This window comes from Oncorhynchus tshawytscha, linkage group LG04 (genome assembly GCF_018296145.1).
Source record: "Oncorhynchus tshawytscha isolate Ot180627B linkage group LG04, Otsh_v2.0, whole genome shotgun sequence".
Lineage (NCBI taxonomy): Eukaryota > Metazoa > Chordata > Actinopteri > Salmoniformes > Salmonidae > Oncorhynchus > Oncorhynchus tshawytscha.
Window position 1 is genome coordinate 14,949,779 of NC_056432.1, and position 27,997 is coordinate 14,977,775.

A 27,997-nucleotide genomic window follows, 5' to 3' on the forward strand; every position below is an offset into this window, starting at 1 on the left:
CCAGCCCTCCCTCTCTCTACCAGGACAGGGGTCCCAGGACGCCCAGTGACCTGGCCCCCAGGGCTTTAAACACCCACTCACAGGACAATATGGACCCAACATAGCCTAACCACATTACATTGGTCACTGGCAAGAAGGACTTGTGTCAAGGAAACAGTTTGTCGTCAGAATGAGAGGGAGCAGAGAAACAAATGTGCACATAATGATCTTCAAAATATAATGAGCTGCAAAACCAACTGAATTACAAGAGGCCCAGAACAGGAGTAGCCAAGCTGCAGTCGACTTCAGGGCTCACTCTGACTTGTCAGCAATGCTCAGCGTGTTAGTGTACACAAGGGTTATAGTTTACCCCATGCTATTATGACCTCTTCTACTCCCCTAACCTATCATTATAGTGATAAATGAAACAGCACATCTTACAGGCAGAGTAATGTGAACCAGGGTTGAACCACGGGGTCACAGAGATGTACTGTACTTTACAGTATAGATAGACTGACCTGTGATTAGCCACACTGAGCTGACTGACACGCTGCCCTGGCACAGGGGTGAAGGGGGAGATCTAACGGAAGAAGTGAAGGGGGTTGGAGCTAAAGTAAGAACAAAGCCTTAAGTGTTACTCAGTGTGACACATCATTCCCTGAACACACGTACACTTTCTAAACCTTTGCTCAGATCCACCTTTGCGCGTTCAGACATGTAACGGTCACTCACACAGACCTGTGTACAAACACCCTCTAGTTAAACAGCTCTCTCATTTGAAACTCTGCACATTACCTTTATCATCTCTTATTAAGCATGCCTACAGTTTCATAGACTCTCAGGCTGTGGGGCTCAGCCTGCATAGGATCAGTCAGTAACATCTTCATTTTGGTCTTATTTTTACGATGTTGGGAAGCTGTCTTTCAATATAACCTGGGTGGTCTCCTCCGAATCCTGAAGCCATTAGTGCATTGTTAAAGTGCTGATTTACATGGCCATGTCGTAATCAGCCCTCGTTGCTGGGGCTCTTTCACAGCCGTTACATCGGCTGTTTGGCAACACCAAGGCCGATGGCAGCGCTTAGGTTAGCAATCACACAAAACAAGGACAGGGAGTCTGAGGGGGGTTAATGTGCATTGTGGTGTTTTAGCTTTGTATTGTCATGTTTTTGAGTGTTGAAAGCTATATAGTTAGTGAACAATAACATATTATGCTGTATATTGAAAACAGAAGAGCATAACTTTGTTTATTGAGAAATGAATGAGGCAGGGCTGTATAAAGGGTCCTATTCGGCAAGCCAAAGTATTGAATAACATATAAACTAAATCAGTGATCTCCAAACACAATGAAATCCTTACAGGAATTAAACATTGATTTTAGTACCATGAAATACAAACACTGGTGGAAAGAAATGTCAAATATTGGACAACAGTTTGTCCAAAATTGAAATTACTTGCAGAAGTCAGAATAAACTACTATTGTGCAAGTTATTTAAATATTGTATAAGAGTGAACTAGCATTGTGCAAGTTATTTAAATACTGTATAAGAGTGAACTAGCATTGTGCAAGTTATTTAAATACTGTATAAGAGTGAACTAGCATTGTGCAAGTTATTTAAATACTGTATAAGAGTGAACTAGCATTGTGCAAGTTATTTAAATACTGTATAAGAGTGAACTAGCATTGTGCAAGTTATTTAAATACTGTATAAGAGTGAACTAGCATGGTCTAGTCACAGTAAGAATGAGGAACACTGTGCACATATAACTTCTCACAAACTTGTGTTCAGGTTTCCTTCATTTTACTGTGACTGGGCCTGAGTATTTCCTGAAAAGTGTGGTGTGCAGGTTTCCTCACAAGTCTGATTTCTGCTGGTGTTTTCTTCTTCTTTGTGAGAGAGAATACACGGGGAGAAAGAGACCAACAGAGAGCAGGAAGGGAAACATAGAGAGAACGGTGATGATGAGGAGTGTCTACTTTGACAGGATCAGGTTCACCGTGCCAGGAGAAAACAGCTGTGTGGCCTGCCAGGACAACTCTGGCCTAGACAAAAATTACAAGCATTTAATGAGAGCTTTTGAAGACGCCAGCCTTTATTACAGTGGGTCAACGACCCCAACACAGCCCAGCAAAGATTTAGCACCTCACTACCTTCTGGTTTCCCAACTCATCATGAGGCATTGCATCCTCTTTCTCTATGGGGAAAATTTAGACCTGAGGTATGCATACGTAAAATTAACTTAATTCCTTTTTTACACACATCCCTCTTGAATTTAAGTATGTGGAAATGCATGTATTAATTCTCTCATAATTCCACCACCTTTACATGTGAGGAAACTATGAATAAGGTCCAGCAACCTTACGGTTCCAAGTGGAAAAACATCAACTTTCTTTTTTCTGATAGAAATAACATCATTCTCCATGCACTGTAATTTACAACTTGATAAGAGCTATTAATAAGACCTAGGTAAATGAGTAATCTGTTTGGATAAGGGGATTGTAAATATAAAATTACACTTGTTTTAGATCTATTTTAACTTATAGTCAGTGGAAACTAATGTGAAACCAGTCATATCACACACACACACACATGCACGTGCACACACACACAAACACACACACACACACACACACACACACACACACACACACACACACACACACACACACACACACACACACACACACATGCACGTGCACACACACACACACACACACACACACACATACATTCATGCTACACACATCACAACTGCTGCTACCAGACTCTTATTTACTATTGTTAATACTGCACAATTTAAACACTTGCCCCTCAATCCCCCCTTCCCTGAAACGTGTAAATATTGTGCCTTCCTGTATTATACTTATGATAAAAGGTTTCTTCTATTCTACCGAGCCATTTGCTTTATGTTTGTATTCTTCTGTTTTATCATTTGTAATTGCTGTTGCATTGTTGAGAAGGAACCTGCAAGTAAGCATCTGACTACATTTATTTAAATGGACAATTCTGTGAACTATCTTGTGTATCTTTTAAATTGACACAATACCTGTTAGCAAAGGTGTCAGCTAAAGATTTACGTGCAGGAGCTTGCAGGGATTTGTAGTTTTGCATGTCTACTTTGAAGCTAATTAGCATTTCTGAATCTGAGAGTAAATAGAGGCGAATAAATTGATAAAAGAGAGATTTACATGGTTATCAAAACGTCATGCCATTGTAAGGATACACGAAACACAGCCCTTTAAGTGTTTATAAAATTCCCTATGGGAAAAATCAATGGTAGAAAAACGATTGGAAACTTTTCCCTGTTTGACCGCTAGGTTTTATGGGTATTATGACACCTCCACAGTAGGGCTCTATATCATGAAAAATGTAATGAAAACCAAAATTTGCTTTTTGGTCTTAATTTAAGGTTAGGGTTAGTGCATAAGGTTAGCATTGTGGTTAAGTTTAGGGTTAGATTTAAGGTTAGGGTTAGAGAAAATCCGATTTTAAGAAGATAAAATGTAGAAATAGTTGGGGTTTATGACTTTGTGGCTGTGAGGCCTGAGTTTCCCACTTGGAAAGTATCAAAATCAACCAATAGGAAGCTCTACGCAAATAACTTAATTTTAACTCAGAGGTTCAGATTTTCCAACTTGTCATGAATACACCATCTGGCAAGCCAAAATAGTTATTGCGTAAGCACGGTGAACTTGCAAGCACCTCTTTTGAGCAAGCTCTATCCTCAAGATTGACCTCTCTTCTTTTGTCTTCAAATCATATTAATTTGTCACGTGCGCCAACTACAACAGTGAAATGCCTACTTACAGGCTCTAACCAATAGTGCACAAATGGTAGTAGGTGAACAATAGGTAAGTAAAGAAATAAATAACAACAGTAAAAAGACAGTGAAAAATAACAGTAGTGAGGCTATAAAAGTAGCGAGGCTACATACAGACACTGGTTAGTCGGGCTGATTGATGTAGTATGTACATGTAGATATGGTTAAAGTGACTATGCATATATGGTGAACAGAGAATAGCAGTAGCGTAAAAGAGGGGTTGGCGGGTGGTGGGTGGCGGGACACAACGCAGATAGCTCGGTTAGCCAATGTGCTGGAGCAGTGGTTGGTGCTCCCGCGTGTATGTACATGAATGTATAGTTAAAGTGACTATGCATATATGATAAACAGAGAGTAGCAGCAGCGTAAAAGAGAGGTTGGGCACACAATGCAGATAGTCCGGGTAGCCATTTGATTACCTGTTCAGGAGTCTTATGGCTTGGGGGTAAAAACTGTTGAAAAGCCTTTTTGTCCGAGACTTGGCACTCCGGTACCGCTTGCCATGTGGTAGTAGAGAAAACAGTCTATGACTGGGGTGGCTGGGGTCTTTGACCATTTTTAGGGCCTTCCTCTGACACCACCTGGTGTAGAGGTCCTGGATGGCAGGCAGCTTAGCCCCAGTGATGAACTGGGCCGTACGCACTACTCTCTGTAGTGCCTTGTGGTCGGAGTCCAAGCAATTGCCGTACCAGGCAGTGATGCAACCATGCTCTCGATGTTGCAGCTGTTGAACCTTTTGAGGATCTCAGGACCCATGCCAAATCTTTTTAGTTTCCTGAGGGGGAATAGGCTTTGTCATGCCCTCTTCACGACTGTCTTGGTGTGTTTGGACCATTCTAGTTTGATGGTGATGTGGACACCAAGGAACTTGAAGCTTTCAATCTGCTCCACTACAGCCCCATCGATGAGAAAGGGGCGTGCTCGGTCCTCCTTTTCCTGTTGTTCACAATCATTTGGAGTCGTTCCTGGCCATGCAGTCGTGGGTGAACATGGAGTACAGGAGGGGACTGAGCACGCACCTCTGGGGGGCTCCAGTGTTGAGGATCAGCGTGTTCCTACCTACCCTCACCAGCTGGGGGCGGCCCATCAGGAAGTCCAGGATCCAGTTGCAGAGGCAGATGTTTAGTTATTTTTGGGCGGTATGCAATTTGGAATGGGTCTAGGGTTTCTGGGATAATGGTGTTAATGTGAGCCATTACCAGCCTTTCAAAGCACTTCATGGCTACGGATGTGAGTGCTACAGGTCTGTAGTCATTTAGGCAGGTTGCCTTTGTGTTCTTGGGCACAGGGACTATGGTGGTCTGCTTGGCAGCTCGCGGCTGTGCTTCCTTTTGTAGTCTGTAATAATTTGCAAGCCCTGCCACATCTATCTATCTATCTATCTATCTATCTATCTATCTATCTATCTATCTATCTATCTATCTATCTATCTATCTATCTATCTATCTATCTATCTATCTATCTATCTATCTATCTATCTATCTATCTATCTATCTATCTATCTATCTATCTATCTATCTATCTATCTATCTATCTATCTATCTATCTATCTATCTATCTATCTATCTATCTATCTATCTATCTATCTATCTATCTATCTATCTATCTATCTATCTATCTATCTATCTATCTATCTATCTATCTATCTATCTATCTATCTATCTATCTATCTATCTATCTATCTATCTATCTATCTATCTATCTATCTATCTATCTATCTATCTATCTATCTATCTATCTATCTATCTATCTATCTATCTATCTATCTATCTATCTATCTATCTATCTATCTATCTATCTATCTATCTATCTATCTATCTATCTATCTATCTATCTATCTATCTATCTATCTATCTATCTATCTATCTATCTATCTATCTATCTATCTATCTATCTATCTATCTATCTATCTATCTATCTATCTATCTATCTATCTATCTATCTATCTATCTATCTATCTATCTATCTATCTATCTAATTAAATATTAGCCTGTTCGCTACCTATCGTTAACCGTAACCTTGTCCCTAGGCTCAATTGCTTCCGCATCTGGTGGATGCATCCTTGTTGCATTATTGCTAGCTGACCTTCTAATCTCTGACCTTCTAATCTCTGACCTTCCTTGACCCTGTCATTTTCCTTGCCCTCATCAATGATGCTTCACATGAAGCTGCCAACCGTGTCGAAATATGACATGAATCTGCTTGAAACCACGAAACTGCAGCAACCATCATCAATGCAGAGGGAACTGGATGATCTCAGCACCTGGACCGCTACCAATGACATGCTTCTCAATGAGAATAAATGTGTAGTGATGCATGTCATCTTCTCTGAAAACCCAGCCTGCACCACCCCCTCTTCATCAATGGTGTCCCCCTGTCATAGACATCAAAGTTCAGGGTGCTGGGTCTCACTGTCCAGCAGGACCTGCGCTGGAGCAGCCAGGTTGACACCATGACCACAAGCACCAGCAGGAAGCAGTTCCTCCTCAAGCGCATTAAGCACTTCTCTGTAACCACAGCAGACCTACTGTCCATCTACATCTGCTTCGTATAACCAGTTCTGGAATATGCTGTCCCTGGCACCCTGGCCTCACTCAAACCCTGACTACTCAGGTGTTTTGCTAGTTTAGGATTTTACAATTTGTTCATTATTTATGATTGATTTTATAATTGTAAGTATATGTACAATTCAGTCTATGACTGCGAGAAATAAAAGGTACTACTAGCCATGGCCTAACTAGCTAACATAGCTAGCTAGCTAATTCATCCAGCTAGCGCCATCCGGTATTTAGACCACTTCATAGAGAAGGAAAGAGTGACTGAGAGAGAGGGTGGAGCTGTGCGTTATGTCATTCAGTTAGCTACTCCAGCCACCTTGACCTCAACAACATCACATTTGACAACATATTAGCTAGCATAACTCAATTGATGTGATTGAGTTACTACTGTAGCTACATTTCCACTTTGTTATAGCTACATGCACTAGTAAGGACCGTCACAGGTCAATTTGCCATACAGATTTTAAAGGTGCTTTTTTGGATGCCTATAGGCTAGTAGATATGACCCAGACAAGTGCCCATTTGTAGGAGGGTGAAAGATGGGAGACGGCTAGCCAGAAGCAGAGACAGCCCCCATCAAGCTGACAGGTTTATAAGGAACACTCACTGTACCACCAGTCTGTCTCCTTCAGGAAACCACAGCAGACACACAGCGGGCTACCTCATTACCTGAGAGAGTGAAGCTTAGAAGTGTGTTCAACATGTTCAACATGTTACAGAAAGAGAGGGAAATGCAGTAAACCAACTCCCACCCTGTCTCTGTTTGATGACCTCACCTTGGCACCATTTGATGACTTATTTTCTTATCCTTTTTGAAAGGCCCCCTATATTTGACAGCTCTCTGTCTATGCGCTCAGATCAATGGATGTTCACTGTGTGCATGTACAGGCATTCCTGTGTTATTAGTGTATAAAAACAGAGAATGACGATTGTGGGACGCCCCATAATGACACGTCAGTCAAGAGCCCCTAGGAGGTACAGTACTGTAGCTAGATGTGTCTGGACCGATGAATTAAGTTGACTGTTATACCTTGTTTAGAAGGAGTGGGGATGGTGAGGGGGACAAGAGAGGAGACAAGAAAAAGCTTGGAGCATTTATTTTCCCTATTCAGTCTCACCTCCTTCTTGCCTTTCTCCTCTCTTTCCCTACATCACTCCCTCTCACCAAGGAGTAAGTGAGATGAAGCGAGAGAGAGAGAGCTTTGGAACTTTAAGTCTTGTCTTCAAGCCACCGAGGCCTAGATCCTGAAAGTCTAGTATCTCCTCTAAAGCACTCCATTCTGATAAACAACTTTGAGTTCCTCTTGTGCTGAGAGGCTGCTTCCTTGCTGCTGAATGCCCATTTGGGTGGGTAGAGAGCTGGGTGCTTGTTCTGTAGTGGGTTCTAAAGCGATAGTAGTGAATCCCACACTGATATTGTTTCCTCACACACACCACACACCTACTAACACTTTGCATAAACACACAGGCACACACTCAAGAAGAGAACTTCACTTAATCTTGTTCCCCTCTTTATTTCTGTCTGTTTCTCTCTCTTCCTCTACTTTCCCAACCATCTCTCTATGTGTAGGTGAACATGGGTGCAGTGGAGCTGCACCCTGCCCCTGTGGATCTCAACAGGGAGATGATAGCCCACACTCTGGAGCACAGCGCTGACCTGGAGGCAGAGAACAGACAGCTGCAGGAGAAGAATCAGACACTCCAGCAGGAGCGACAGCACCTCCTTGCAGAGTAAGGACTGTGTATGTGAACACGCGTGCGCGGGTATGTTTAGATTGAGGGCACGAAAAAAGGAAGTAACTTTCCACTTTTACGATGCAGTCCACTTATCTGTGGGTTGTTGTGCCCGTGCTCCTCGTCTTAGGTCTACTCCCTAGCCCTCTTTCCCCAGAGACTCAACAATGACATCATCACTCAATAACATCATCACTAGCCGCCCAACTGAGAGGAGAGAGTTACCCACGTCCAGGCCGCAAAGACTATTGGGGATTTCTGGGAATTGACTTCAATTAATTAATTAATTTCTTCTTCTTCTTTTTTTCCTCTTTTTTTATTTTTTTATTTCCTCCCTGATCCCTTGAGTAGCTGAAAAAGCCAGACAGTAGAGTGGCTCATGTCTGGCCAGGGTGGGGCACATCATCATCCCAATAACACCCACCCAAAGTTCTCTCTCTCAGTTCAAAGTGGCTTTAAAGCAAGTGAAATAAACCATTAACAAAAGTGAGAAGAAACAAAAAAGCACATAACAAACATAAAAAAATATACAGTTAACATTGCACTCATAAAGGTTTCAAAGGGATAAATATATTTCAAATGTATTATTATCAGCTTTGTACATTGTTTTTAACATTGTGCACATAGTTGTAGTACGAATAGTAGGGGAAGATAAGTACACAGATAAATATTGGTTGTATTTACAATGTTGTTTGTGCTCCACTGGTTGGCCTGTTTTCATGGCGATGGGTCACAAATCTCACTGCTATGACTGCACATTGCGGTATTTATCCTGACAGATATGGGGGTTTATCAATGTTTGATTTGTTTTCACATTCTTTGTGGATCTGTGTAATCTGTGGGAAATATGTGTCTGTGATATGGTCATAACTTTGGCAATAGGAAAGGAAGTGTAGCTCAGTTTCCAACTCATTTATTTGGGCAGTGGGCACATATGCATACCTGGCTCTCTCTCTCACAGAGTCTACATAGTCAAGGATTTACTTAGTTTTGGGTCAGTCACAGTGGTCAAGTATTCTGCTACTGTGTATTCTCTGTTTAGGGCCAGATACTATTCCAGTTTGCTCAGTTTTTTGTTTGATTCTTTCCAGTGTGTCAAATGGTTATTTTTTATATATTTTTTAGGGGGGGGGTCTAATTGTGTTGCTGTCCTGGGGTTCTGTGGGGTCTGTTTGTGTTTCTGAACAGAGCCCCAGAACCAGCTGGCTGAGGGGACTCTTCTCTAGGTTAATCTCTGTAGGTGGGGGCTTTGTGGTTGTAGAATTTAACAGTTATTTATGGATTTTAATATTTAGCGGGTACAGTCCTAATTCTGCTCTGTGCATGCATTGTTTGATGTTTTGCATTGTACATGAAGGATCATTTCCCCATGTTGTGAATTCTTGATTGGTGAGTGCTCCACAGACCTCAGAACCATAGAGAGCAATGGGTACTATAACTGATTTAAGTATTTTTAGTCAGATCCTAATTGGGATGTTGAGTTTATGTTCCTTTTGATGGCATGAAAAGCACTTCTTTCCTTGTCTCTTAGATTGTTCACAGCCTTGTGGAAGTTACCTATTGTGTTTATGTTTAGGCCGAGGTAGGTATAATTCTTTGTGTGCTCTAGGGCAAAGGTGTCTAGATAGAATTGTCCTGGCAACTGGACATTTTTTGGAACACCTTTATTTTTGTCTTAGTGAGATTTACTGTCAGGGCCCAAGTCTGACAGAATCTGTGCAGAATATCTAGGTGATGCTGTAGGCCAGAGTTCCCCAACCGGCGGCCCATGGATCGAATTTGTCCCCCAAAGTTGTATGAGCAAAACTAACTTTAAAAAAATACAAATGTTGGACATAAAATACTGTAAAAACACCAGCAAATCAGCTCCAAGTGATTTAATTTAAGTATTGCCGCACATAAAAGAGTGATCGTATACAAATGTAAGCAAGGTTTGAAATTATTATGTTTTAGTCAAATATATCTGTTTGGGCTTCTTGTGTTCAATTGTTAGTCTACAAATTATTTGTAATAACGTTCCGACCATCTGCTCAAGAAAAAAATGACCCCTCCCTCGGCTGAATCTTGTTGATGATCCCTGCTATAGGCCCTCCTTGGTTGGGGACAGAAGCAAATCATCTGCAAACAGTAAACATTTGACTTCAGAGTCTAGTAAGTTGAGGCCGGGTGCTGCAGACTGTTCTAGTTCCCTCGCCAATTCATTTATATACAGTGCCTTGCGAAAGTATTCGGCCCCCTTGAACTTTGCGACCTTTTGCCACATTTCAGGCTTCAAACATAAAGATATAAAACTGTATTTTTTTGTGAAGAATCAACAACAAGTGGGACACAATCATGAAGTGGAACGACATTTATTGGATATTTCAAACTTTTTTAACAAATCAAAAACTGAAAAATTGGGCGTGCAAAATTATTCAGCCCCTTTTACTTTCAGTGCAGCAAACTCTCTCCAGAAGTTCAGTGAGGATCTCTGAATGATCCAATGTTGACCTAAATGACTAATGATGATAAATACAATCCACCTGTGTGTAATCAAGTCTCCGTATAAATGCACCTGCACTGTGATAGTCTCAGAGGTCTGTTAAAAGTGCAGAGAGCATCATGAAGAACAAGGAACACACCAGGCAGGTCCGAGATACTGTTGTGAAGAAGTTTAAAGCCGGATTTGGATACAAAAAGATTTCCCAAGCTTTAAACATCCCAAGGAGCACTGTGCAAGCGATAATATTGAAATGGAAGGAGTATCAGACCACTGCAAATCTACCAAGACCTGGCCGTCCCTCTAAACTTTCAGCTCATACAAGGAGAAGACTGATCAGAGATGCAGCCAAGAGGCCCATGATCACTCAGGATGAACTGCAGAGATCTACAGCTGAGGTGGGAGACTCTGTCCATAGGACAACAATCAGTCGTATATTGCACAAATCTGGCCTTTATGGAAGAGTGGCAAGAAGAAAGCCATTTCTTAAAGATATCCATAAAAAGTGTCGTTTAAAGTTTGCCACAAGCCACCTGGGAGACACACCAAACATGTGGAAGAAGGTGCTCTGGTCAGATGAAACCAAAATTGAACTTTTTGGCAACAATGCAAAACGTTATGTTTGGCGTAAAAGCAACACAGCTCATCACCCTGAACACACCATCCCCACTGTCAAACATGGTGGTGGCAGCATCATGGTTTGGGCCTGCTTTTCTTCAGCAGGGTCAGGGAAGATGGTTAAAATTGATGGGAAGATGGATGGAGCCAAATACAGGACCATTCTGGAAGAAAACCTGATGGAGTCTGCAAAAGACCTGAGACTGGGACGGAGATTTGTCTTCCAACAAGACAATGATCCAAAAGGTAAAGCAAAATCTACAATGGAATGGTTCAAAAATAAACATATCCAGGTGTTAGAATGGCCAAGTCAAAGTCCAGACCTGAATCCAATTGAGAATCTGTGGAAAGAACTGAAAACTGCTGTTCACAAATGCTCTCCATCCAACCTTACTGAGCTCGAGCTGTTTTGCAAGGAGGAATGGGAAAAATTTTCGGTCTCTCGATGTGCAAAACTGATAGAGACATACCCCAAGCAACTTACAGCTGTAATCGCAGCAAAAGGTGGCGCTACAAAGTATTAACTTAAGGGGGCTGAATAATTTTGCACGCCCAATTTTTCAGTTTTTGATTTGTTAAGAAAGTTTGAAATATCCAATAAATGTCGTTCCACTTCATGATTGTGTCCCACTTGTTGTTGATTCTTCACAAAAAATACAGTTTTATATCTTTATGTTTGAAGCCTGAAATGTGGCAAAAGGTCGCAAAGTTCAAAGGGGGCCGAATACTTTCGCAAGGCACTGTATATATATATATATATATATATATATATATATATATATATATATATATTGAAGAGGGTTGGGCTCAAGGTGCATCCTTGTCTCACCCCACGGCAGTGCCAGTGCCTTCAGAAACTATTCATACCCCTTGACTTATTGCACATTGTGTTGTGTTACAGCTTTTTTTCACTCATCTACACCCAATACACCATAATGGCAAAGTGAGAACATGTTTTTAGACATTTTTGCAATAAACCACTTCTCCAACCTTTTTGACCATATAACAAAGAACCAGGCGCAAACACATATACAGTATGTGATCATTTGCCAAACTTAGAATAAGATATTTAAAGACTACCAGAACCAGCTGGATTCTCCAATTACATTGGTTGAGCTACAGGACAAAATACAGACCCTCCAACCCAAAACGGCCTGTGGTGTTGATGGTATACTAAACTAAATAATAAAATATACAGACCACAAATTCAAATGGGCTATTCTTAGTCTTCAACGGACTGGCATCTTCCCCAGTATTTGGAAGCAAGGTCTGATCATCCAAATTCACAAAAGTAGAGCTAAATTTGACCACAATAACTACCGTGGAATCTGCATCAAAGGTAAGCTCTGAAAAATTTTCTGCAGTATCATCGATAGCAGACTCCAACATTTCCTCAGTGAAAACAATGTCCTGAGCAAATGTCAAATTAGTTTCTTACCTACAGTAAATATCGTACGACAGACCACAAACAGTGCCTTCAGAAAGTATTCATATCCCTTGACTTATTCCACATTTTGTTATGTTACTGAGTGGATTACACACAATAGCCCTAATGAGAATGAGACAACAGCATGTTTTTGGATATTTTTACGAAGGTATTGAATACAGAAATCACTATTTTACATAAGTATTCACACCCCTTTGCTATGTCACTCCAAATTGAGCTCAGGTGCATCCAATTTCCATTGATCATCCTTGACATGTAATTTACCCTGACCCCACCCCCAAATGGACATTTATCATTGTTACAGTTATAAATATGTATTTATTATTATTTTTATTGTTTAATTTACTTCTCACTTCCCCCTCTGTTGCTCCCCCAATAGACATTCCCTCAAGGACATTCTACCCTGGTTATTGTTGTTTCATTCACTTCTATTTTTGACCTGCAATGTTGGTGCTCAGAACTTAAACATTTCATTGTACCCTGCAATTACATCTGCAACGCTGTGTATGTGACTAATAAAAAATAATTGTTTGATTAGCAATATGTTAGCTGTTAGGTCAAATACTATGTTCAGGTTTCCTACTGCTAACATTACACCTTTGCTATTGCAGGGAAACATTTTGTCCTGGAAGTTGTCTAGGAGGGATTGGATTGTTGGCCAATTTGTTGTTGGCCAATAGTTTTTTGGTAGGTCTCTACACTACACTGCCCAGTTTGTTCGGCCTCAATATCTCATGGTTGTGCATTACTCTTTTCAAGTAGATTGTAATTTTGCTGTGGTATAAATCAGATAGCGGTGTTGGTTGGCTGACTGTGAACGCTCTGAGAGACTCTGGGTTGAGGTCGGTGATAAAGTAATCTCCAGTACTACTGCCTGGGGATGAGCTGTAGGTGTACTTACCATAGGAGTCCCCTCGAAGCCTACCATTGACTATGTACAGACCCAGTGTGTGACAGAACTGCAAGAGTTGTGACCCATTTTTGTTGGTTGTTTTGACTTAGTTGTCTAGGGGGGCATATTTGGGAGGGAATGCTGTCACCTCCAGGTAGGTGATTGTCCCCCTGTGTGCTGAGAGTGTCAGGGTCTTGTCCAGTTATGGCATTTATGTCCCCAAAAACTAGTTCATCTCCCTGGGTAGATGTAGGCTATGCAATTGCAAGAGTGATGGCCAATATTAAAAAGAGGAGGATCCCATCAGCTTTCTATAGGCTTGGCCTGCTATATTTTTATTTCTCAACTTTTCTAATATTAACACACATTGCTTATCTTTACAACAGGAGTATAGCCTACCTGGCTGTTATGAAAATGAATCACGGGAAAAGCGCCCTCCATTCACTTTTTAAGTGCATGTATTTTTTCACGCTGCCTCTGTTTCGAGACAGGTGACTGATAATGGTCCATTCAAATTCAAAACAAATGTCACACATATATTATTTAGTATTTAGTGATGGGTGACAATATTAGCCTATCACTTATATATTATCACTTGTGAATGATGTCCAGCATAAGGCAAGAAACAAATGCCTTTATTTATTTAATTTATTTTTTTACCTTATTTTTTTTTTGAATATCCAAAACATACAATATACTTGCAGTGAAGCCACTCAACAACTACACCACACCAGTCATCCAACAGACTCCCATTCAGAGCGACACACCGAAATATCCAGGGTCAATTCCGTGCCCAAGGGCACATCAACAGATCTCCCACCAGGCCAAAAACATGGGGACCTGAACCCTCCAAGATCCCCAATAGCTGTCCCTCAACCATCCGAGAACCCTCCCACAATCCCCCCCATTTTGTTGCTCCCAGCCTATAGACAGAAACTAAAACAGGAAAGACCCGTGCTCAGGTCCATACAATGCTGGTCTGACCAATCGGATTCCACACTTCAAGATTGCTTTGAACACGTGGACTGGGATATTTTTATTTATTTTACCTTTATTTTACTAGGCAAGTCAGTTAAGAACAAATTCTTATTTTCAATGACGGCCTAGGAACAGTGGGTTAACTGCCTGTTCAGGGGCAGAACGACAGATTTGATGACTCCCCATCCCGCATGAGGGAGCGTAATCATTGCCTGACACTAATTAGCATAACGCAACGGACATAAATATTCCTAGAAAATATTCCTATTCATGAAAATCACAAATGAAATATATTGAGACACAGCTTAGCCTTATCACCCTGTCATCTCTGATTTTCAAAATATGCTTTATAGCCAAAGCTAGACAAGCATTTGTGTAAGTTTATCGATAGCCTAGCATAGCATTTTGTCCAGCTAGCAGCGGGTAACTTGGTCACGGAAATCAGAAAAGCAATCAAATTAAATCGTTTACCTTTGATGAGCTTCGGATGTTTTCACTCACGAGACTCCCAGTTAGATAGCAAATGTTCCTTTTTTCCCAAAATATTATTTTTGTAGGCGAAATAGCTCCGTTTGTTCTTCACGTTTGGCTGAGAAGTCGCCTGGAAATTGCAGTCACGAAAACGGCGAAAAATATTCTAAATTAGCTCCATAATATCGACAGAAACATGGCAAACGTTGTTTATAATCAATCCTCAAGGTGTTTTTCAAATATCTATTCGATAGTATATCCATCGGGACAATTTGTTTCTCAGTAGGACCGATTGGAGTAATGGCTACCTCTGTATTTTACGCGAGAATCTCTCTGAGAGCATCTGTTGACCACTTGCGCAATGTAGCCGCTTACGTGTATTCTTCAACATAAATGCGTAAAACTACTTCACAATGCTGTAGACACCTTCGGGAATACGGAGAAAGAGTAATCTGGTTGATAGCCCATTCACTGCTCAATAGGGACGCATTGGAACGCAGCGCTTTCAAAACATGAGGCACTTCCGGATTGGATTTTTCTCAGGCTTTTGCCTGCAACATCAGTTCTGTTATACGCTGACTCGGTGAGCGAGTTTATTAGGAAGTGCATCGGAGATGTCGTTCCCTCTGTGACCATATAAACCTTCCCTAACCAAAAACCATGGATTGATGGCAGCGTTCGTGCGAAACTGAAAGCGCTAACCACCGCTTTTACTCATGGCAAGGCGACCGGAAACACGACTGAATACAAACAGTGCAGCTATTCCCTCCGCAAGGCAATCAAACAAGCAAAGCGTCAGTATAGAGACAAAGTAGTTCAAAGTAGTCGCAATTCAATTCAACGGCTCAAACACGAGGCGTATGCTGCAGGGTCTATATTCAATCACAGATTACAAAAAGAAAACCAGCCCTTTGCTGACACCGACGTCTTTGCTCGCTTTGAGAACAATACAGTGCCACTGACACGGCACGCTACTAAAACCTGTGGGCTCTCCTTCACCGTGGCCAACATGAGTAAAACACTTAAACGTGTTAACCGTCGCGAGGCTGCCGGCCCAGACGGCATCCCTAGCCGCTTCCTCAGAGCATGCACAGACCAGTTGGCTGGTGTGTTTACGAACATATTCAACCAATCCCTATCCCAGTCTTGTCCTTACATGCTTCAAAATGACCACCATTGTTCCTGTCCCCAAGAAAGCTAAAGTAACTGAACTAAATGACTATCGCCCCATTGCACTCACGTCTGTCATCATGAAGTGCTTTGAGAGACTAGTCATGGACAATATCACATCCATATCCATGACCATATCAGCTGTGCATTGACTACAGCTCAGCATTTAACACCATAGTACCCTCCAAACTCGTCATCAAGCTCAAGACCCTGGGTCTCAACTGTGCAACTGGGTCCTGGTCTTTCTGACTGACCGCCCCCAGGTGGTGAATGTAGGGAACAACATTTCCACCCCACTGATCCTCAACACTGTGACCCCACAAGGGTGCGTTCTCAGCCCTGTCCTGCACTCCCTGGTCACCCATGACTTCGTGGCCATGCACGCTTCCAACTCAATCATCAAGATTGCAGACGACACTACAGTGGTAGGCCTGATTACCAACAACGACGAGACAGCCTACAGGGAGGAGGTGAGGGCCCGGAGTATGGTGTCAGGAAAATAACCTCTCACTCAATGTCAACAAAACAAAGGAGATGATCGTGGACTTCAGGAAACAGCAGAAGGGGCACCCTCCCCATCCACATTGACGGGACAGTAGTGGAGCAGGTGGAAGGTTTTAAGTTCCTCGGCATACACATCACGGACAAACTGAAATGGTCCACCCACACAGACAGCGTGGTGAAGAAGGCGCAACAGCGCCTCTTCAACCTCAGGAGGCTGAAGACATTTGGCTTGTCATCTAAAACACTCACAAACTTTTACAGATGCACAATCGAGAGCATCCTGTCGGGCTGTATCACCGCCTGGTAAGGCAATTGCACCGCCCTCAACCGCAAGGCTATCCAGATGGTGGTGTAATCTGCCCAACGGGGGCAAACTAACTACCCTCCAGGACGACTACACCACTCGATGTCACAGGAAGGCCAAAAAGATAATCAAGGACAACAACCACCCTAGCCACTGCCTGTTCACCCCTCTATTATCCAGAAGGTGAGGTGAGTACCGGTGCGTCAAAGTTTGGACCGAGAGACTGAAACAGCTTTTATCTCAAGGCCATCAGACTGTTAAACAGCCATCACTAACATTGAGAGGCTGCTGCCAACATACAGACTCAAGTCTCTGGCCACTTAAATAAACAAATTTAATAAAGGTATAACTAGCCACTTTAAATAACGCCACTTTAATACATTTTATATAGAGATATCACTAGTCACTTTAAATGTCGGCACTTTAAAAATGTTTACATATGCTACAGTACTCATCTCATATGTATATACTGTATTCTACTCCATCTTCTGTATCTTGCCTATGCCGCACGCCGTCGCTCATCCATATATTTATATGTACATATTCTTATTCATCCCTTTACATTTGTGTGTATTTGTGTGTGTATAAGGTAGTTGTTGTTAATTTGTTAGATTAGTTGTTAGATTTTACTGCATAGTCGGAACTAGAAGCACAAGCATTTTGCTACACTCGCATTAACACCTGCTAGATCAATGCTATGTATTTTCAGCCATTCCTGAACCTGAGACCAGAAAAAGGCTACCTGAGGGCAATACCAAAATAAATGCTCTATTGATTCTGTATCCTGACAACAAAATCTGCAGAGCTTCAACGATTTTATGCCCCAAATATTCAACATTTTGTTGGTGGCAATAATTCTATATTACACTTTTAGCTGAAAAGCACAAAGTCTTGAATCTTGCGTTGTTTTATATATCAGCTCGTAAACCCTGTACTCTGGAATCCGTGTATCAAAAATCTCTTCCCGACTATTTTGCAATCTATATGGCAATGTTGTCAACATCCTGGTCCTCAAATGAAACTGGTATACTTTCCTATTTATACTATTTTATACCAGTTTTGATCCTTTATATTGGGCAGACAGACCAGTTCCATACCTCTTCCCACTGTCACCTGCCTCTTCCATTTTTGGGGTAATGCTGTAATCAATTGGCTGTACTCTTGGATTGAGCAGACCTTCCTGTACAATTCTGATAACTCCACGAAGGACATAACTCCACCATTCCAATTTACAATATCATTTAAGAACAAAATACAATTTTCAAACATCTTTGCCATAAATACAGGTATTTTATCAACCAGCACATTAGAGTTCAGCCATAATATTTGTTGTTATATTTGTTCAATATTTTCAGGGGGATGAAATTGAAATTGTAGCTAGCTTTGCAATTCTTATTTTGAAACAGCGAGATACTTTGAAGAAAGTATAATTTTCAATTAATCGAAAAAGGCCATTTTTAAACAATGGATGAGCTTTTCTTAGTAGTCTACTTGGGAACCATTAAGGGTTCAAGTAAAACTTTTTAATAAGTGAAGCTTTTAGAGAGGGAGAGAGGTTTAGTGCAGGGGTTCTTAAACTTTTTCAACCTGGGACCCAAATGAGAAATTCTGTGTTTACCTGGGACCTAAGCTTAGGAAAATATGCAACTATACATACATATCGGTACATTTCATTGCCCTTATGCCTTAAACAAATGCAATATAGACAAAAACTAATAACAATGAAATTAAATATCCACATAAATATTTATTAATGTTTATTTTCCCCCATTAAAAACACTCTTACATATCTGTCTAGGTTGGAACTGTTGCTGTTAAAATACAATTAATAATTTTCATTCTGAACTGTAAAAAACGGATTGATCACATCACACAGATGAATAACAGAACATCTTACTGTATAAATTATTGTTGAAAGAAAGTCTAAGTTGGAACTGTTGCTGGTAAAATACAATACATATTTTTATTCTGAACTGGAATAAACTCATTGATCACATCACACAGATGTAGACCAGAAACACACACACACACACACACACACACACAGTCCTAATGAGAGGTGTGTGTCTGGTTGAAGTTTTCAACAAGCATGTCTATTCTGGGCTCCGTTTTTGACATTGCAACACTGAGGTCATGCTCAGCCTTAACTTTTTTCTGTACTTGTTTTTTTTAAGTATGTCAGAGTTGAGAACACTGACTCGCATAGGTACAGTTGAAATCGGAAGTTTACATACACCTTAGCTAAATACATTTAAACTCAGTTTTTCACAATTCCTGACATTTAATCCTAGTAAAAATTCCCTGTCTTAGGTCAGTTAGGATCACCACTTTATTTTAAGAATGTGAATTGTCAGAATAATAGTAGAGAGAATCATTTATTTCAGCTTTTATTTCTTTCATCACATTCCCAGTGGGACAGAAGTTTACATACACTCAATTAGTATTTAGGATTTAGTTAGCATTGCCTTTAAATTGTTTAACTTGGGTCAAACGTGTCGGGTAGCCTTCCCCAAGCTTCCCACAATAAGTTGGGTGAATTTTGGTCCATTCCACCTGACAGAGCTGGTGTAACTGAGTCAGGCTTGTAGGCCTTCTTGCTCGCACATGCTTTTTCAGTTCTGCCCACAAATCTTCTATAGGATTGAGGTCAGGGCTTTGGGATGGTCACTCCAATACCTTGACTTTGTTGTCCTTATGCCATTTTGCTACAACTTTGGAAGTATGCTTTGGTTCATTGTCCATTTGGAAGACCCATTTGCAACCAAGCTTTAACTTCCTGACTGATGTCTTGAGATGTTGCTTCAATATATTCTCTTAATTTTCCTCCCTCATGATTCCATCTATTTTGTGAAGTGCACCAGTCCCTCCTGCAGCAAAGCACCCCCACAACATGATGCTGCCACACCCGTGCTTTATGGTTGGGATGGTGTTCTTCTGCTTGCAAGCCTCCCCCTGTTTCTTCCAAACATAACAATGGTCATTACGGCCAAACCGTTCTATTTTTGTTAAAAAAAGTACGATCTTTGTTCCCATGTGCAGTTGCAAACCGTAGTCTAGCTTTTTGTATGGTGGTTTTGGAGCAGTGGCTTCTTCCTTGCTGAGCTGCCTTTCAGGTTATGTTGAAATAGGACTCATTTTACTGTGGATATAGATGCATTTGTATCAGTTTCCTCCAGCATCTTCACAAGGTCCTTTGCTGTTGTTCTGGGATTGATTTGCACTTTCGCACCAAAGTACGTTCATCTCTAGGAGACAGAATGCGTCTCCTTCCTGAGCGGTATGATTGCTGCGTGGTCCCGTGGTGTTTATACTTGTGTACTATTGTTTGTACAGATGAATGTGGTACCTTTAGGCGTTTGGAAATTGCTCCCAAGGATGAAAGACTTGTGGAGAGGTCTACCATTTTTTTTCTGAGGTCTTGAGTGATTTCTTTTGATTTTCCCATGATGTCAAGCAAAGAGGCACTGAGTTTGAAGGTAGGCCTTGAAATACATCCACAGGAACACCTCAAATTGACTCCAATTATGTCAAATAGCCTACCAGATGCATCTAAATTCATGACATCATTTTCTGGAATTTTCCAAGCTATTTAAAGCCACAGTCAACTTAGTGTATGTAAACTTCTGACCCACTGGAATTGTGATACAGTGAATTATAAGTGAAATAATCTGTAAACAGTTGTTGGAGAAATTACTTGTGTCATGCACAAAATAGATGTCCTAACCGACTTGCCAAAACTCTAGTTTGTTAACAAGAAATTTGTGGAGTGGTTTGTGGAGTGGTTGAACAAGGAGTTTTAATGACTCCAACCAGAGTGTATGTAAACTTCCGACTTCAACTGTATGCTGTGCCAAACTGGACCAGAACATCCACTGCTTTTTCAGGCAGGCAGGAGACCGCTTCCTGCTGTAGATGAGCAACCCAGAACTGTGTGAGTGTGTTTGCCTCAAAAAGCATCTTTCGTCAATGAGTTCATTCCAGTTAAGAATAACAATTATTGTATTTTAACAGTAACAGTTCCAACCTATTCTAGTTTTCAACCATAATTTCTACAGTAATATGTACAGTAGGCCTGATCATTTTTAATCTTCTGTACTGTTACTACGGTTGCACTATCAGTACCTTGTTTGCTTTGGCGAATGTTAGCTATTGGCTGTGTACGAGGCCAGCGGATTGTTTGAAAGAGAAACTCATATAAACTACTATGAGAGTAAGTTAGTACTCCCTTATTTCTGCTTATCATCACCTGTTATAAAATGACTACAATGCCTTGCTAGCTGACTTACTTTTCCACTGTCGTAGCAATGTTTCATGAAGCATTCTGCCCTGCTCTGAAAGAACTCCCTGGATTTACCATCATGCTGTGGATGTTTTGTCTTAGTTAAAAATAAAGTTGTCCTCCAGTAAACTTTGATTACATTTCCAATATCCCCGTCCACGTGGAAATTCTATAAGAGTTATGTGAAGGCCAATTAGATGATGATCCGATCGCATTCTGTCTCCTATTAGAACTTTTTTAACCTTTGACGCAAGAGAGAAAATGACAAGAAAGTAGTCAAATCGACTAGCTTGATTAAGTCTCTTCCATGTTTATCTCACTAGGTCTGGGTTTTTTAGTCTCCAAATATCCACTATTTCTAATGTGTCCATAATATTTGTGATTTCCTTTACCGTTTCTTGTAGCCACGTAAAGACTGATATTCTTTTTTTATAATCTGCTAAAACTTTACAATTTTAACTGGCGATATTTATTTCACCCATTACCATAACTAGATACTATATTCTCAGTCTAAATTGACCATAATTAGTGCTTGTAAAGTTACTTCCATCAGAGGTATTATGATTGCCACAATTAGAGCTTTCAAATGTCTGATATTTAGAATTCAAGAAATAAGTTCCAGCAATATTTGTTTTATTCCCTTGCCTGTTTGCCTGTGAGCCAATGCCAGAAATGTTATAAAATTCAGACAAGATATGTGTGTTGTAAATCTGAGTAGTGTATGATATTGGATGTGATATGCTGTAGTGAGAGTGTGTACGACATCTAACAGTAAGACTATAATGTGTGCTGTCCAAATCAATAATAACTCCGGCAATTTGCATGGTTGAGTGTCTATATGTGTAACATCTAGTGCGTATAGCCTTAATATTCACAATGATAATTGTAATCCATATCGTATCACCATCATAGTTGCATCATAATTATCTTTAACAGCATTGAAAACACATCCCAGCAATTGACGTTTCACATGATCATGAAAGAGACCTTGCATTACTATAGAGACGGCTTCACTACAGTACAAATGTATGCCATACAATATGTTATTATTCCCCAATGCCTCTATTCTGATATCTTCCCCTTTCTTGTTGTAAACATATATAAACATGTAGACAAAGACATAAAAAAGATAGACGAACAAGAAACATATTCAATTATAAAACAGTTCATGACAATAGAGGGAGAGAGAAGAGAGAGTGAGAGAAGAGAGTTAGATCTAGTGTGTATGTGTAAGTATAAGTCCGTATGTGTAAGCGAGCATGTCATTGAGTACATGTGTGTTCATATCCACTTCATAGTGTTCAGATATTTTTACAGTCCCATACTTTCTGGGACCTGAAATCCCTGTAGAATTTAGTACAGCTATGGTGTTGGAGCTATCTCGGAATAGCTGTACATCTATAAAGAGTTTGTCCACAATGAGAACGGCACGCTTACCCTTCTCCCTTTGTTGCCTCTGTACCGGATACAGGTTCTTGCGACATTTGTTTATCTCCCTTGGAAATTTGTCATTGAGACCGAATTTGGTCCCTTTAAACTCCCTTCCCCTGCTTTTGATCGACTCCTTTTGTTGGTAGTGTTCAAATTTGATGATGATCGGTCGAGGAACCCTTGGTCTTGTCATTCCTAGCTCCAAGTCTACGTACTCGGTGGAAAGCCACCTTGTTTACAGTCTCTGTAGAAAGTTTCAAGGCGGATTGCATGAATTCTCTGATCGCGCCCTCTGGATTATTGGACAATGCCTTTTTTTTGCATCTTTTTTGAATCATAGTTGCACACCTCATGTAGCCTAGCCCATAGGCCTATATAGGCCAAATAACTTCTTAAAATTAAGCACATTCATCTGCAAGTGTAGAGCCTAACTGCCATACATAAGTAGCACACGAGTTTCAACTTTGTAGAAGAACATTTTCACCATACAAATGCACCTTTATAATAAAAGCTTTACATGCATAATCGCATTTGCGGTCTCTTTTGATAATGGTGTTTTTCCGCTAATGGAACATTCGCACGTATAGCCTACTGCTATGTGCACATTGCTGCACTTATAATGTGTAGAAATAGCCTTATCGTTTATCAACATTTTAAGCTAAACATTCTGATCTGTTGCGTCAGCCACATTGCATAATAAAGGTTTGTTGATGCTAGTGATTGTATTCATTTGGGATCTATCGCATCCCACAACTGTCACAGACTATGTTTGGAATATTTATTCCTTGCACAGAATAGAATGGTTCAACTTTTGTACTATGGGGAATAGTAGATTGACATAGGCTAGTGCTTTTGCTGTTTGTTAGGCCTACTCATCTTGTTGGCTTATGAATATCTTCAATATGCACCTCAGAATTGGATAAGGACAGGCGCAGTTGCCTCCCTGATGTGTCTGTTTTCACTTTTAGCCTGTGAGGAAGACCCGATCACGTGAGGGAAAGCCATGTGAGTGAGAGGTGCTTCGGAGCTAGCAGCACTCAGGGAGAAGGGCACAACACAGCAGTCCGGGCCATGAGCACAACAGCCACTGGCCTCAAAAGGCATGGATTTTTTTAGGGTGCATTACAGCCACACAAAGTGGATGCCACCGTGAAATTCGAGGCATTATCAAGTGCTTGTCAAATTGTGAATGAGAGACCGCCTGTGCAAGTGTGTACAGCCTGCACAAAAAAACAAAGCAGAGCTATTGCCTTTCAAGCTACTTTTTTCAAATCATGATTAGTGTCGCATCATGCAGCCTTACAATTTGAAAAAAATCAAAACATATAGCCCAATGTTTGTAGAATAACTGAAGTTACATTAATAACTCTAAATTAAGCATATAGGAGTACCTATTTCTTTGTTAACCTCTAAAATAAAGGTTATATAAAATAAAACACATGATAGCCGCATTTGCGCACTCCCTCAAATCGTTTGGAGAAAATATCCTTTTATATTTTATTCAGCTTTGTTCAATTGTATTCTTCATACTATCAAGTAAAATAATGTCAAGGAATTCTAAGCAAATTAACTAGTGTAGCCCGTAGCCATTTGGCATAGCCAGATCAGGATCTAACATAAGGACAACTCAGAGTATGCTATTCTGTTCTTCTGAAATAGACTACATTTTCTTCATATCATGCTTCTTTAGACCTGTCTAAAATAAGTATTGGATTTATTGTGAAGGTTTAGGCTATATTACATGGATTTATTAAACTTTTTACAATGCAGATGTTCCAAAGGTCTGCGTTCCAATGTTCCATCAGTTGCTTGTAGGATATGTGTGGAAGCCAGGAGATGCTAAATGTGTTTGTTAATTAACGGTCAATTACCATGAGACCGTCAGTTATTTGCTTGTCAATCACCGGCTGACAAAATGTTGTGCCCGCCACAGCCCTATCCCTGTGTCTGGAAATAGTTGATCTCCCCCTCTAGGTTGGAGAAGTTGTCTTGATTAAAGTATGGGGATTCTAGTGGGGGGATATAGGTACATTTTTCTCTTTTGAGATGATTTCTTTTTTAATTTCTAGCCAAATGTAAAATGTTCCTGCTTTGATTAATTTAATGGTGTGCGTTAAGTGTGATCTATACCAAATAAGCATACCCCCTAAGTCCCATCCCTGTTTCACACCTGGTTGTTTGGTGGATGGGACTACCAGCTCTCTGTAACCTAGAGGGCAACCAGTGGGTCCATCTGCTCTATACCATTCTTCTTTCAGGAAGACAATGTCTGCATTTCTGATTACTTTGGTGAAGTCTTGGCTCCTGCTCTTTAGGCAAAAAGCAGATGACCTCAAACCTAGAATATTCCAGTCTCTCTCTCTCTCTCTCTCTCTCTCTCTCTCTCTCTCTCTTTCTTCCTTCTCTGGCATTGTGGCATTAATAGTGTGCGTGCATCACACACACCACTAATGTGATGATACCACCTGTGATCCCCAGTCTGGAGAAGCATGTCCAGGAGATGGAGACAATGGAGGGAGACCTGTTTTCTCGTTTCATCATGCTGCTTAATGAGAAGAAGGTCAAGATCAGGGCCCTGCAGGACACCATCAGACACGTCCAACAGCGGGTGGAAGAGCAGGAGAACCACCGGTTGGACAACAACTGCATATTCCAACACACCGTCGGGTTCTTTGTTTTGTCTGTCTTCATGTCCCCGGCACCCCTGTCTCTTTACCAGCTTGTCAGTTTCTGACATAGGCCGCCGCATGATGATTGTCCTATAAAGAAGAAAACGTACAATCGGTGTCTTTTGAGGGACTAACTTGTCTGAAAGTAGTTGACTTGAGTTGTACTTTTGAACCTACAATGATGGACGTTATATATGATTTCATCATGCCTCTGAGTGAGCTGTAGCCATAGTCAACCCAAAGTGGAAAGACAGCCACCCTACTGTTGAAGTTAGTTAGAGGCCCAAGTGGCTCATTTATTGAGCAGGTCAACCTGTCTGTCTGCCTGTCTGCCTGCTTGTAACTGAGCAGACAGTCCAGTCCATACTACATTGAAAGCTCTACATGGGATACTATCGGAATAGTCGATTTTACACATAATTTAGTTGCTTGTGCTTGGCTCTCTTGCTGTCCCTCATGGTCTTGGATTTAATTTTATTTAATTGAGTTGCTTGTGTAACCAGGAAAATCTGTTGAGATTTTTAATTACATTTTAATCGATTGCTAATGTCAGAAAAAGGTAAACAGATGTCAAAAAAATATCTAATTATTGAGAGAGATGTCAATGATGTCCCCAAATAAAGTGTGATGCCTTAGTGAGTGTTCCCTCTCTCTCTTTGTCTCTTCTCCCTCACTCCTGTCTCTCCGTAGGGTAACTGGGGTAACTGTCAAATCCAAGGCTGGAGACAGCATTAAGGAGGAGGAGGACCTGCCTCAGAGCTTCCACCCATCTCAGGCACCCACTGTGCTCATCAGAGGTTTGTGTGTGTGTTTCTATTCTGATATTCCAATTTTTTCCCACCATGAATACAGCAGCCAAATACTGAAACTCATTGTAATTTAGACACCATGACAAGGCTTGACTAATGAATTTCCCTAAAACACACTGTTGATGTTGATTCTGTGGCACTCTGTCATTACGTGAGCTTTTTTTCCATAGGTGTTCCATTGGTTCTCACTTCCATTTGTTCCACCAAGATGGAAGCATGGCACATGCCAATCCACAAATAAATGCACTTTTTTTTTAGTTGAAAGGGTTGAATAGGTTTAAGAAAAAATCTCACCTAGCCCATCAGAAGACAAGGAGATGCTTTTACCATATTGAATGTACCTATCCTATCATTTCAGATCTCCACAAGGGTATAGGGGATTGGGTCTAGGAGTCCATTTGGAATTTGGAGTATGACTATAAAAGGACATTGTATGTCAATCAATCAAGCACCCCATTGGTCTGTGGAAGTGTCATTTTGCCTTGGCCGACACCCACAGAGACGTGCCAAGAAGTATTCTTAACCACAGGGTTCACCTATAGCTTTCTAGATCACTGTGCAGTTCAGGAACACTGACATAGCAGCTTCTACCTGTGGTAAAATCTGATTCATGTGTGCTCTATTAAGTTACAGTAGTGTGACCAACACTCTTATTGGTCCACTCCAGCACCACGAGCACAAGCAACAGTTTGGGTGGGGTGTTCAACTGGGTTTCATTTTTCGGCCATTCCCTTTACTGCTCATGATGCCATAGGTCATGATATGAATTACCATGACGACATATAGGTCAGGCTCTCCCCGTCCATGTCTGCGAGCTCCCAAGTTTATCCATGTTCATTTTAACTGCTCCATAAACTCCACATGGCAACAGAACTGATGTTAGAACAGTGGTTTAGATCGAAACGCCACCGCCTGGGGTATTGGATGCCTGGAAAGCTCTCACCAGTGAGTCATAAACCCACTGTGTGTAGTTCTCTCTGCTTCCAAGGGGTTCAGCACGTCCGCCTGCGAGGTGGTCTCTTGTCTGCGTCAGAGTGAGCCACCCCCCTGTCTCTACTGTACGGGGGGAACTGGGGCCTCCTTGTGTCTGGTCCAAACCCAGCAGAGGGATGGAGCAGGCGGTTTTGAAATGCAACACAGTCATGGTTCTCTCATCTGTACTGTAGCATCGGGATTAGTTGTGGTGGCTCTGTCCAATGGGTCGGTCTATTCTGTGTGTGTGTGTGTGTGTGTGTGTGTGTTAGCACTGTTCAATATTCTCAAACTGACTATATATTCTCAGACAAGCTCATGCAGTGTTTGTCTGTTTATAACCACGTTTCCATCCACAGTTTTCATGCGAGTAAAGTCTTACAGGTAATTTGTTCATTTGACATGGTTGGATCGTTTTGTGTCGGTAAAGTTCATTTTGCGAGAAATGGTGGTGGAAATGCCTTTATGCGCAAATACAGATTATAATATCCGTCATCGTAGCAAACTTGGAGTCAACGCGATGATATGGTGTGTGGTCCTCCCACTACAACTTGGGAAACCATGCAGTTTATTAGGCTACAGATGAAATAAGTTACAATGAACTTCAGTGTGGTGAGAGTGCCCAATGATGAGCTTGGTATTCTTTTCCAATAAATATTGAGGGTCTTATTTTGATGACATGATGATCAATGCTTGACTGCCATTTTTATAAATTTGAATATTCTCGCTCTTATCCATAATAATCTCATCATGCAGACTAGCCTACCTGCACTGTATCTGTGAGCTGTTGTCCAGAGTGCATGTGCCAAAACCAGAGTAGGCACAACTGCTATTTAATGAAACAGTTTTTGGGACAAAACATACAACATTATTAAGTTGAAA

General features: G+C 41.0%; 1 protein-coding gene across 3 annotated transcripts in view; it reads left to right on the forward strand.

Moving 5' to 3' along the window:
- Nucleotides 1-27,997, forward strand: part of LOC112247171 (DNA repair protein XRCC4) — a 63,720-nt gene that overhangs the window by 25,188 nt on the left and 10,535 nt on the right. For 2 of the 3 annotated variants that reach the window (XM_024415895.2, XM_024415888.2), the window contains exons 4-6: nucleotides 7,929-8,089; nucleotides 25,144-25,296; nucleotides 26,025-26,131. In XM_024415895.2, the coding sequence (XP_024271663.1) occupies nucleotides 7,929-8,089; nucleotides 25,144-25,296; nucleotides 26,025-26,131 (421 nt within the window). The remainder of the gene's footprint in view (nucleotides 1-7,928; nucleotides 8,090-25,143; nucleotides 25,297-26,024; nucleotides 26,132-27,997) is intronic. The other variant, XM_024415903.2, reaches the window with a different exon arrangement.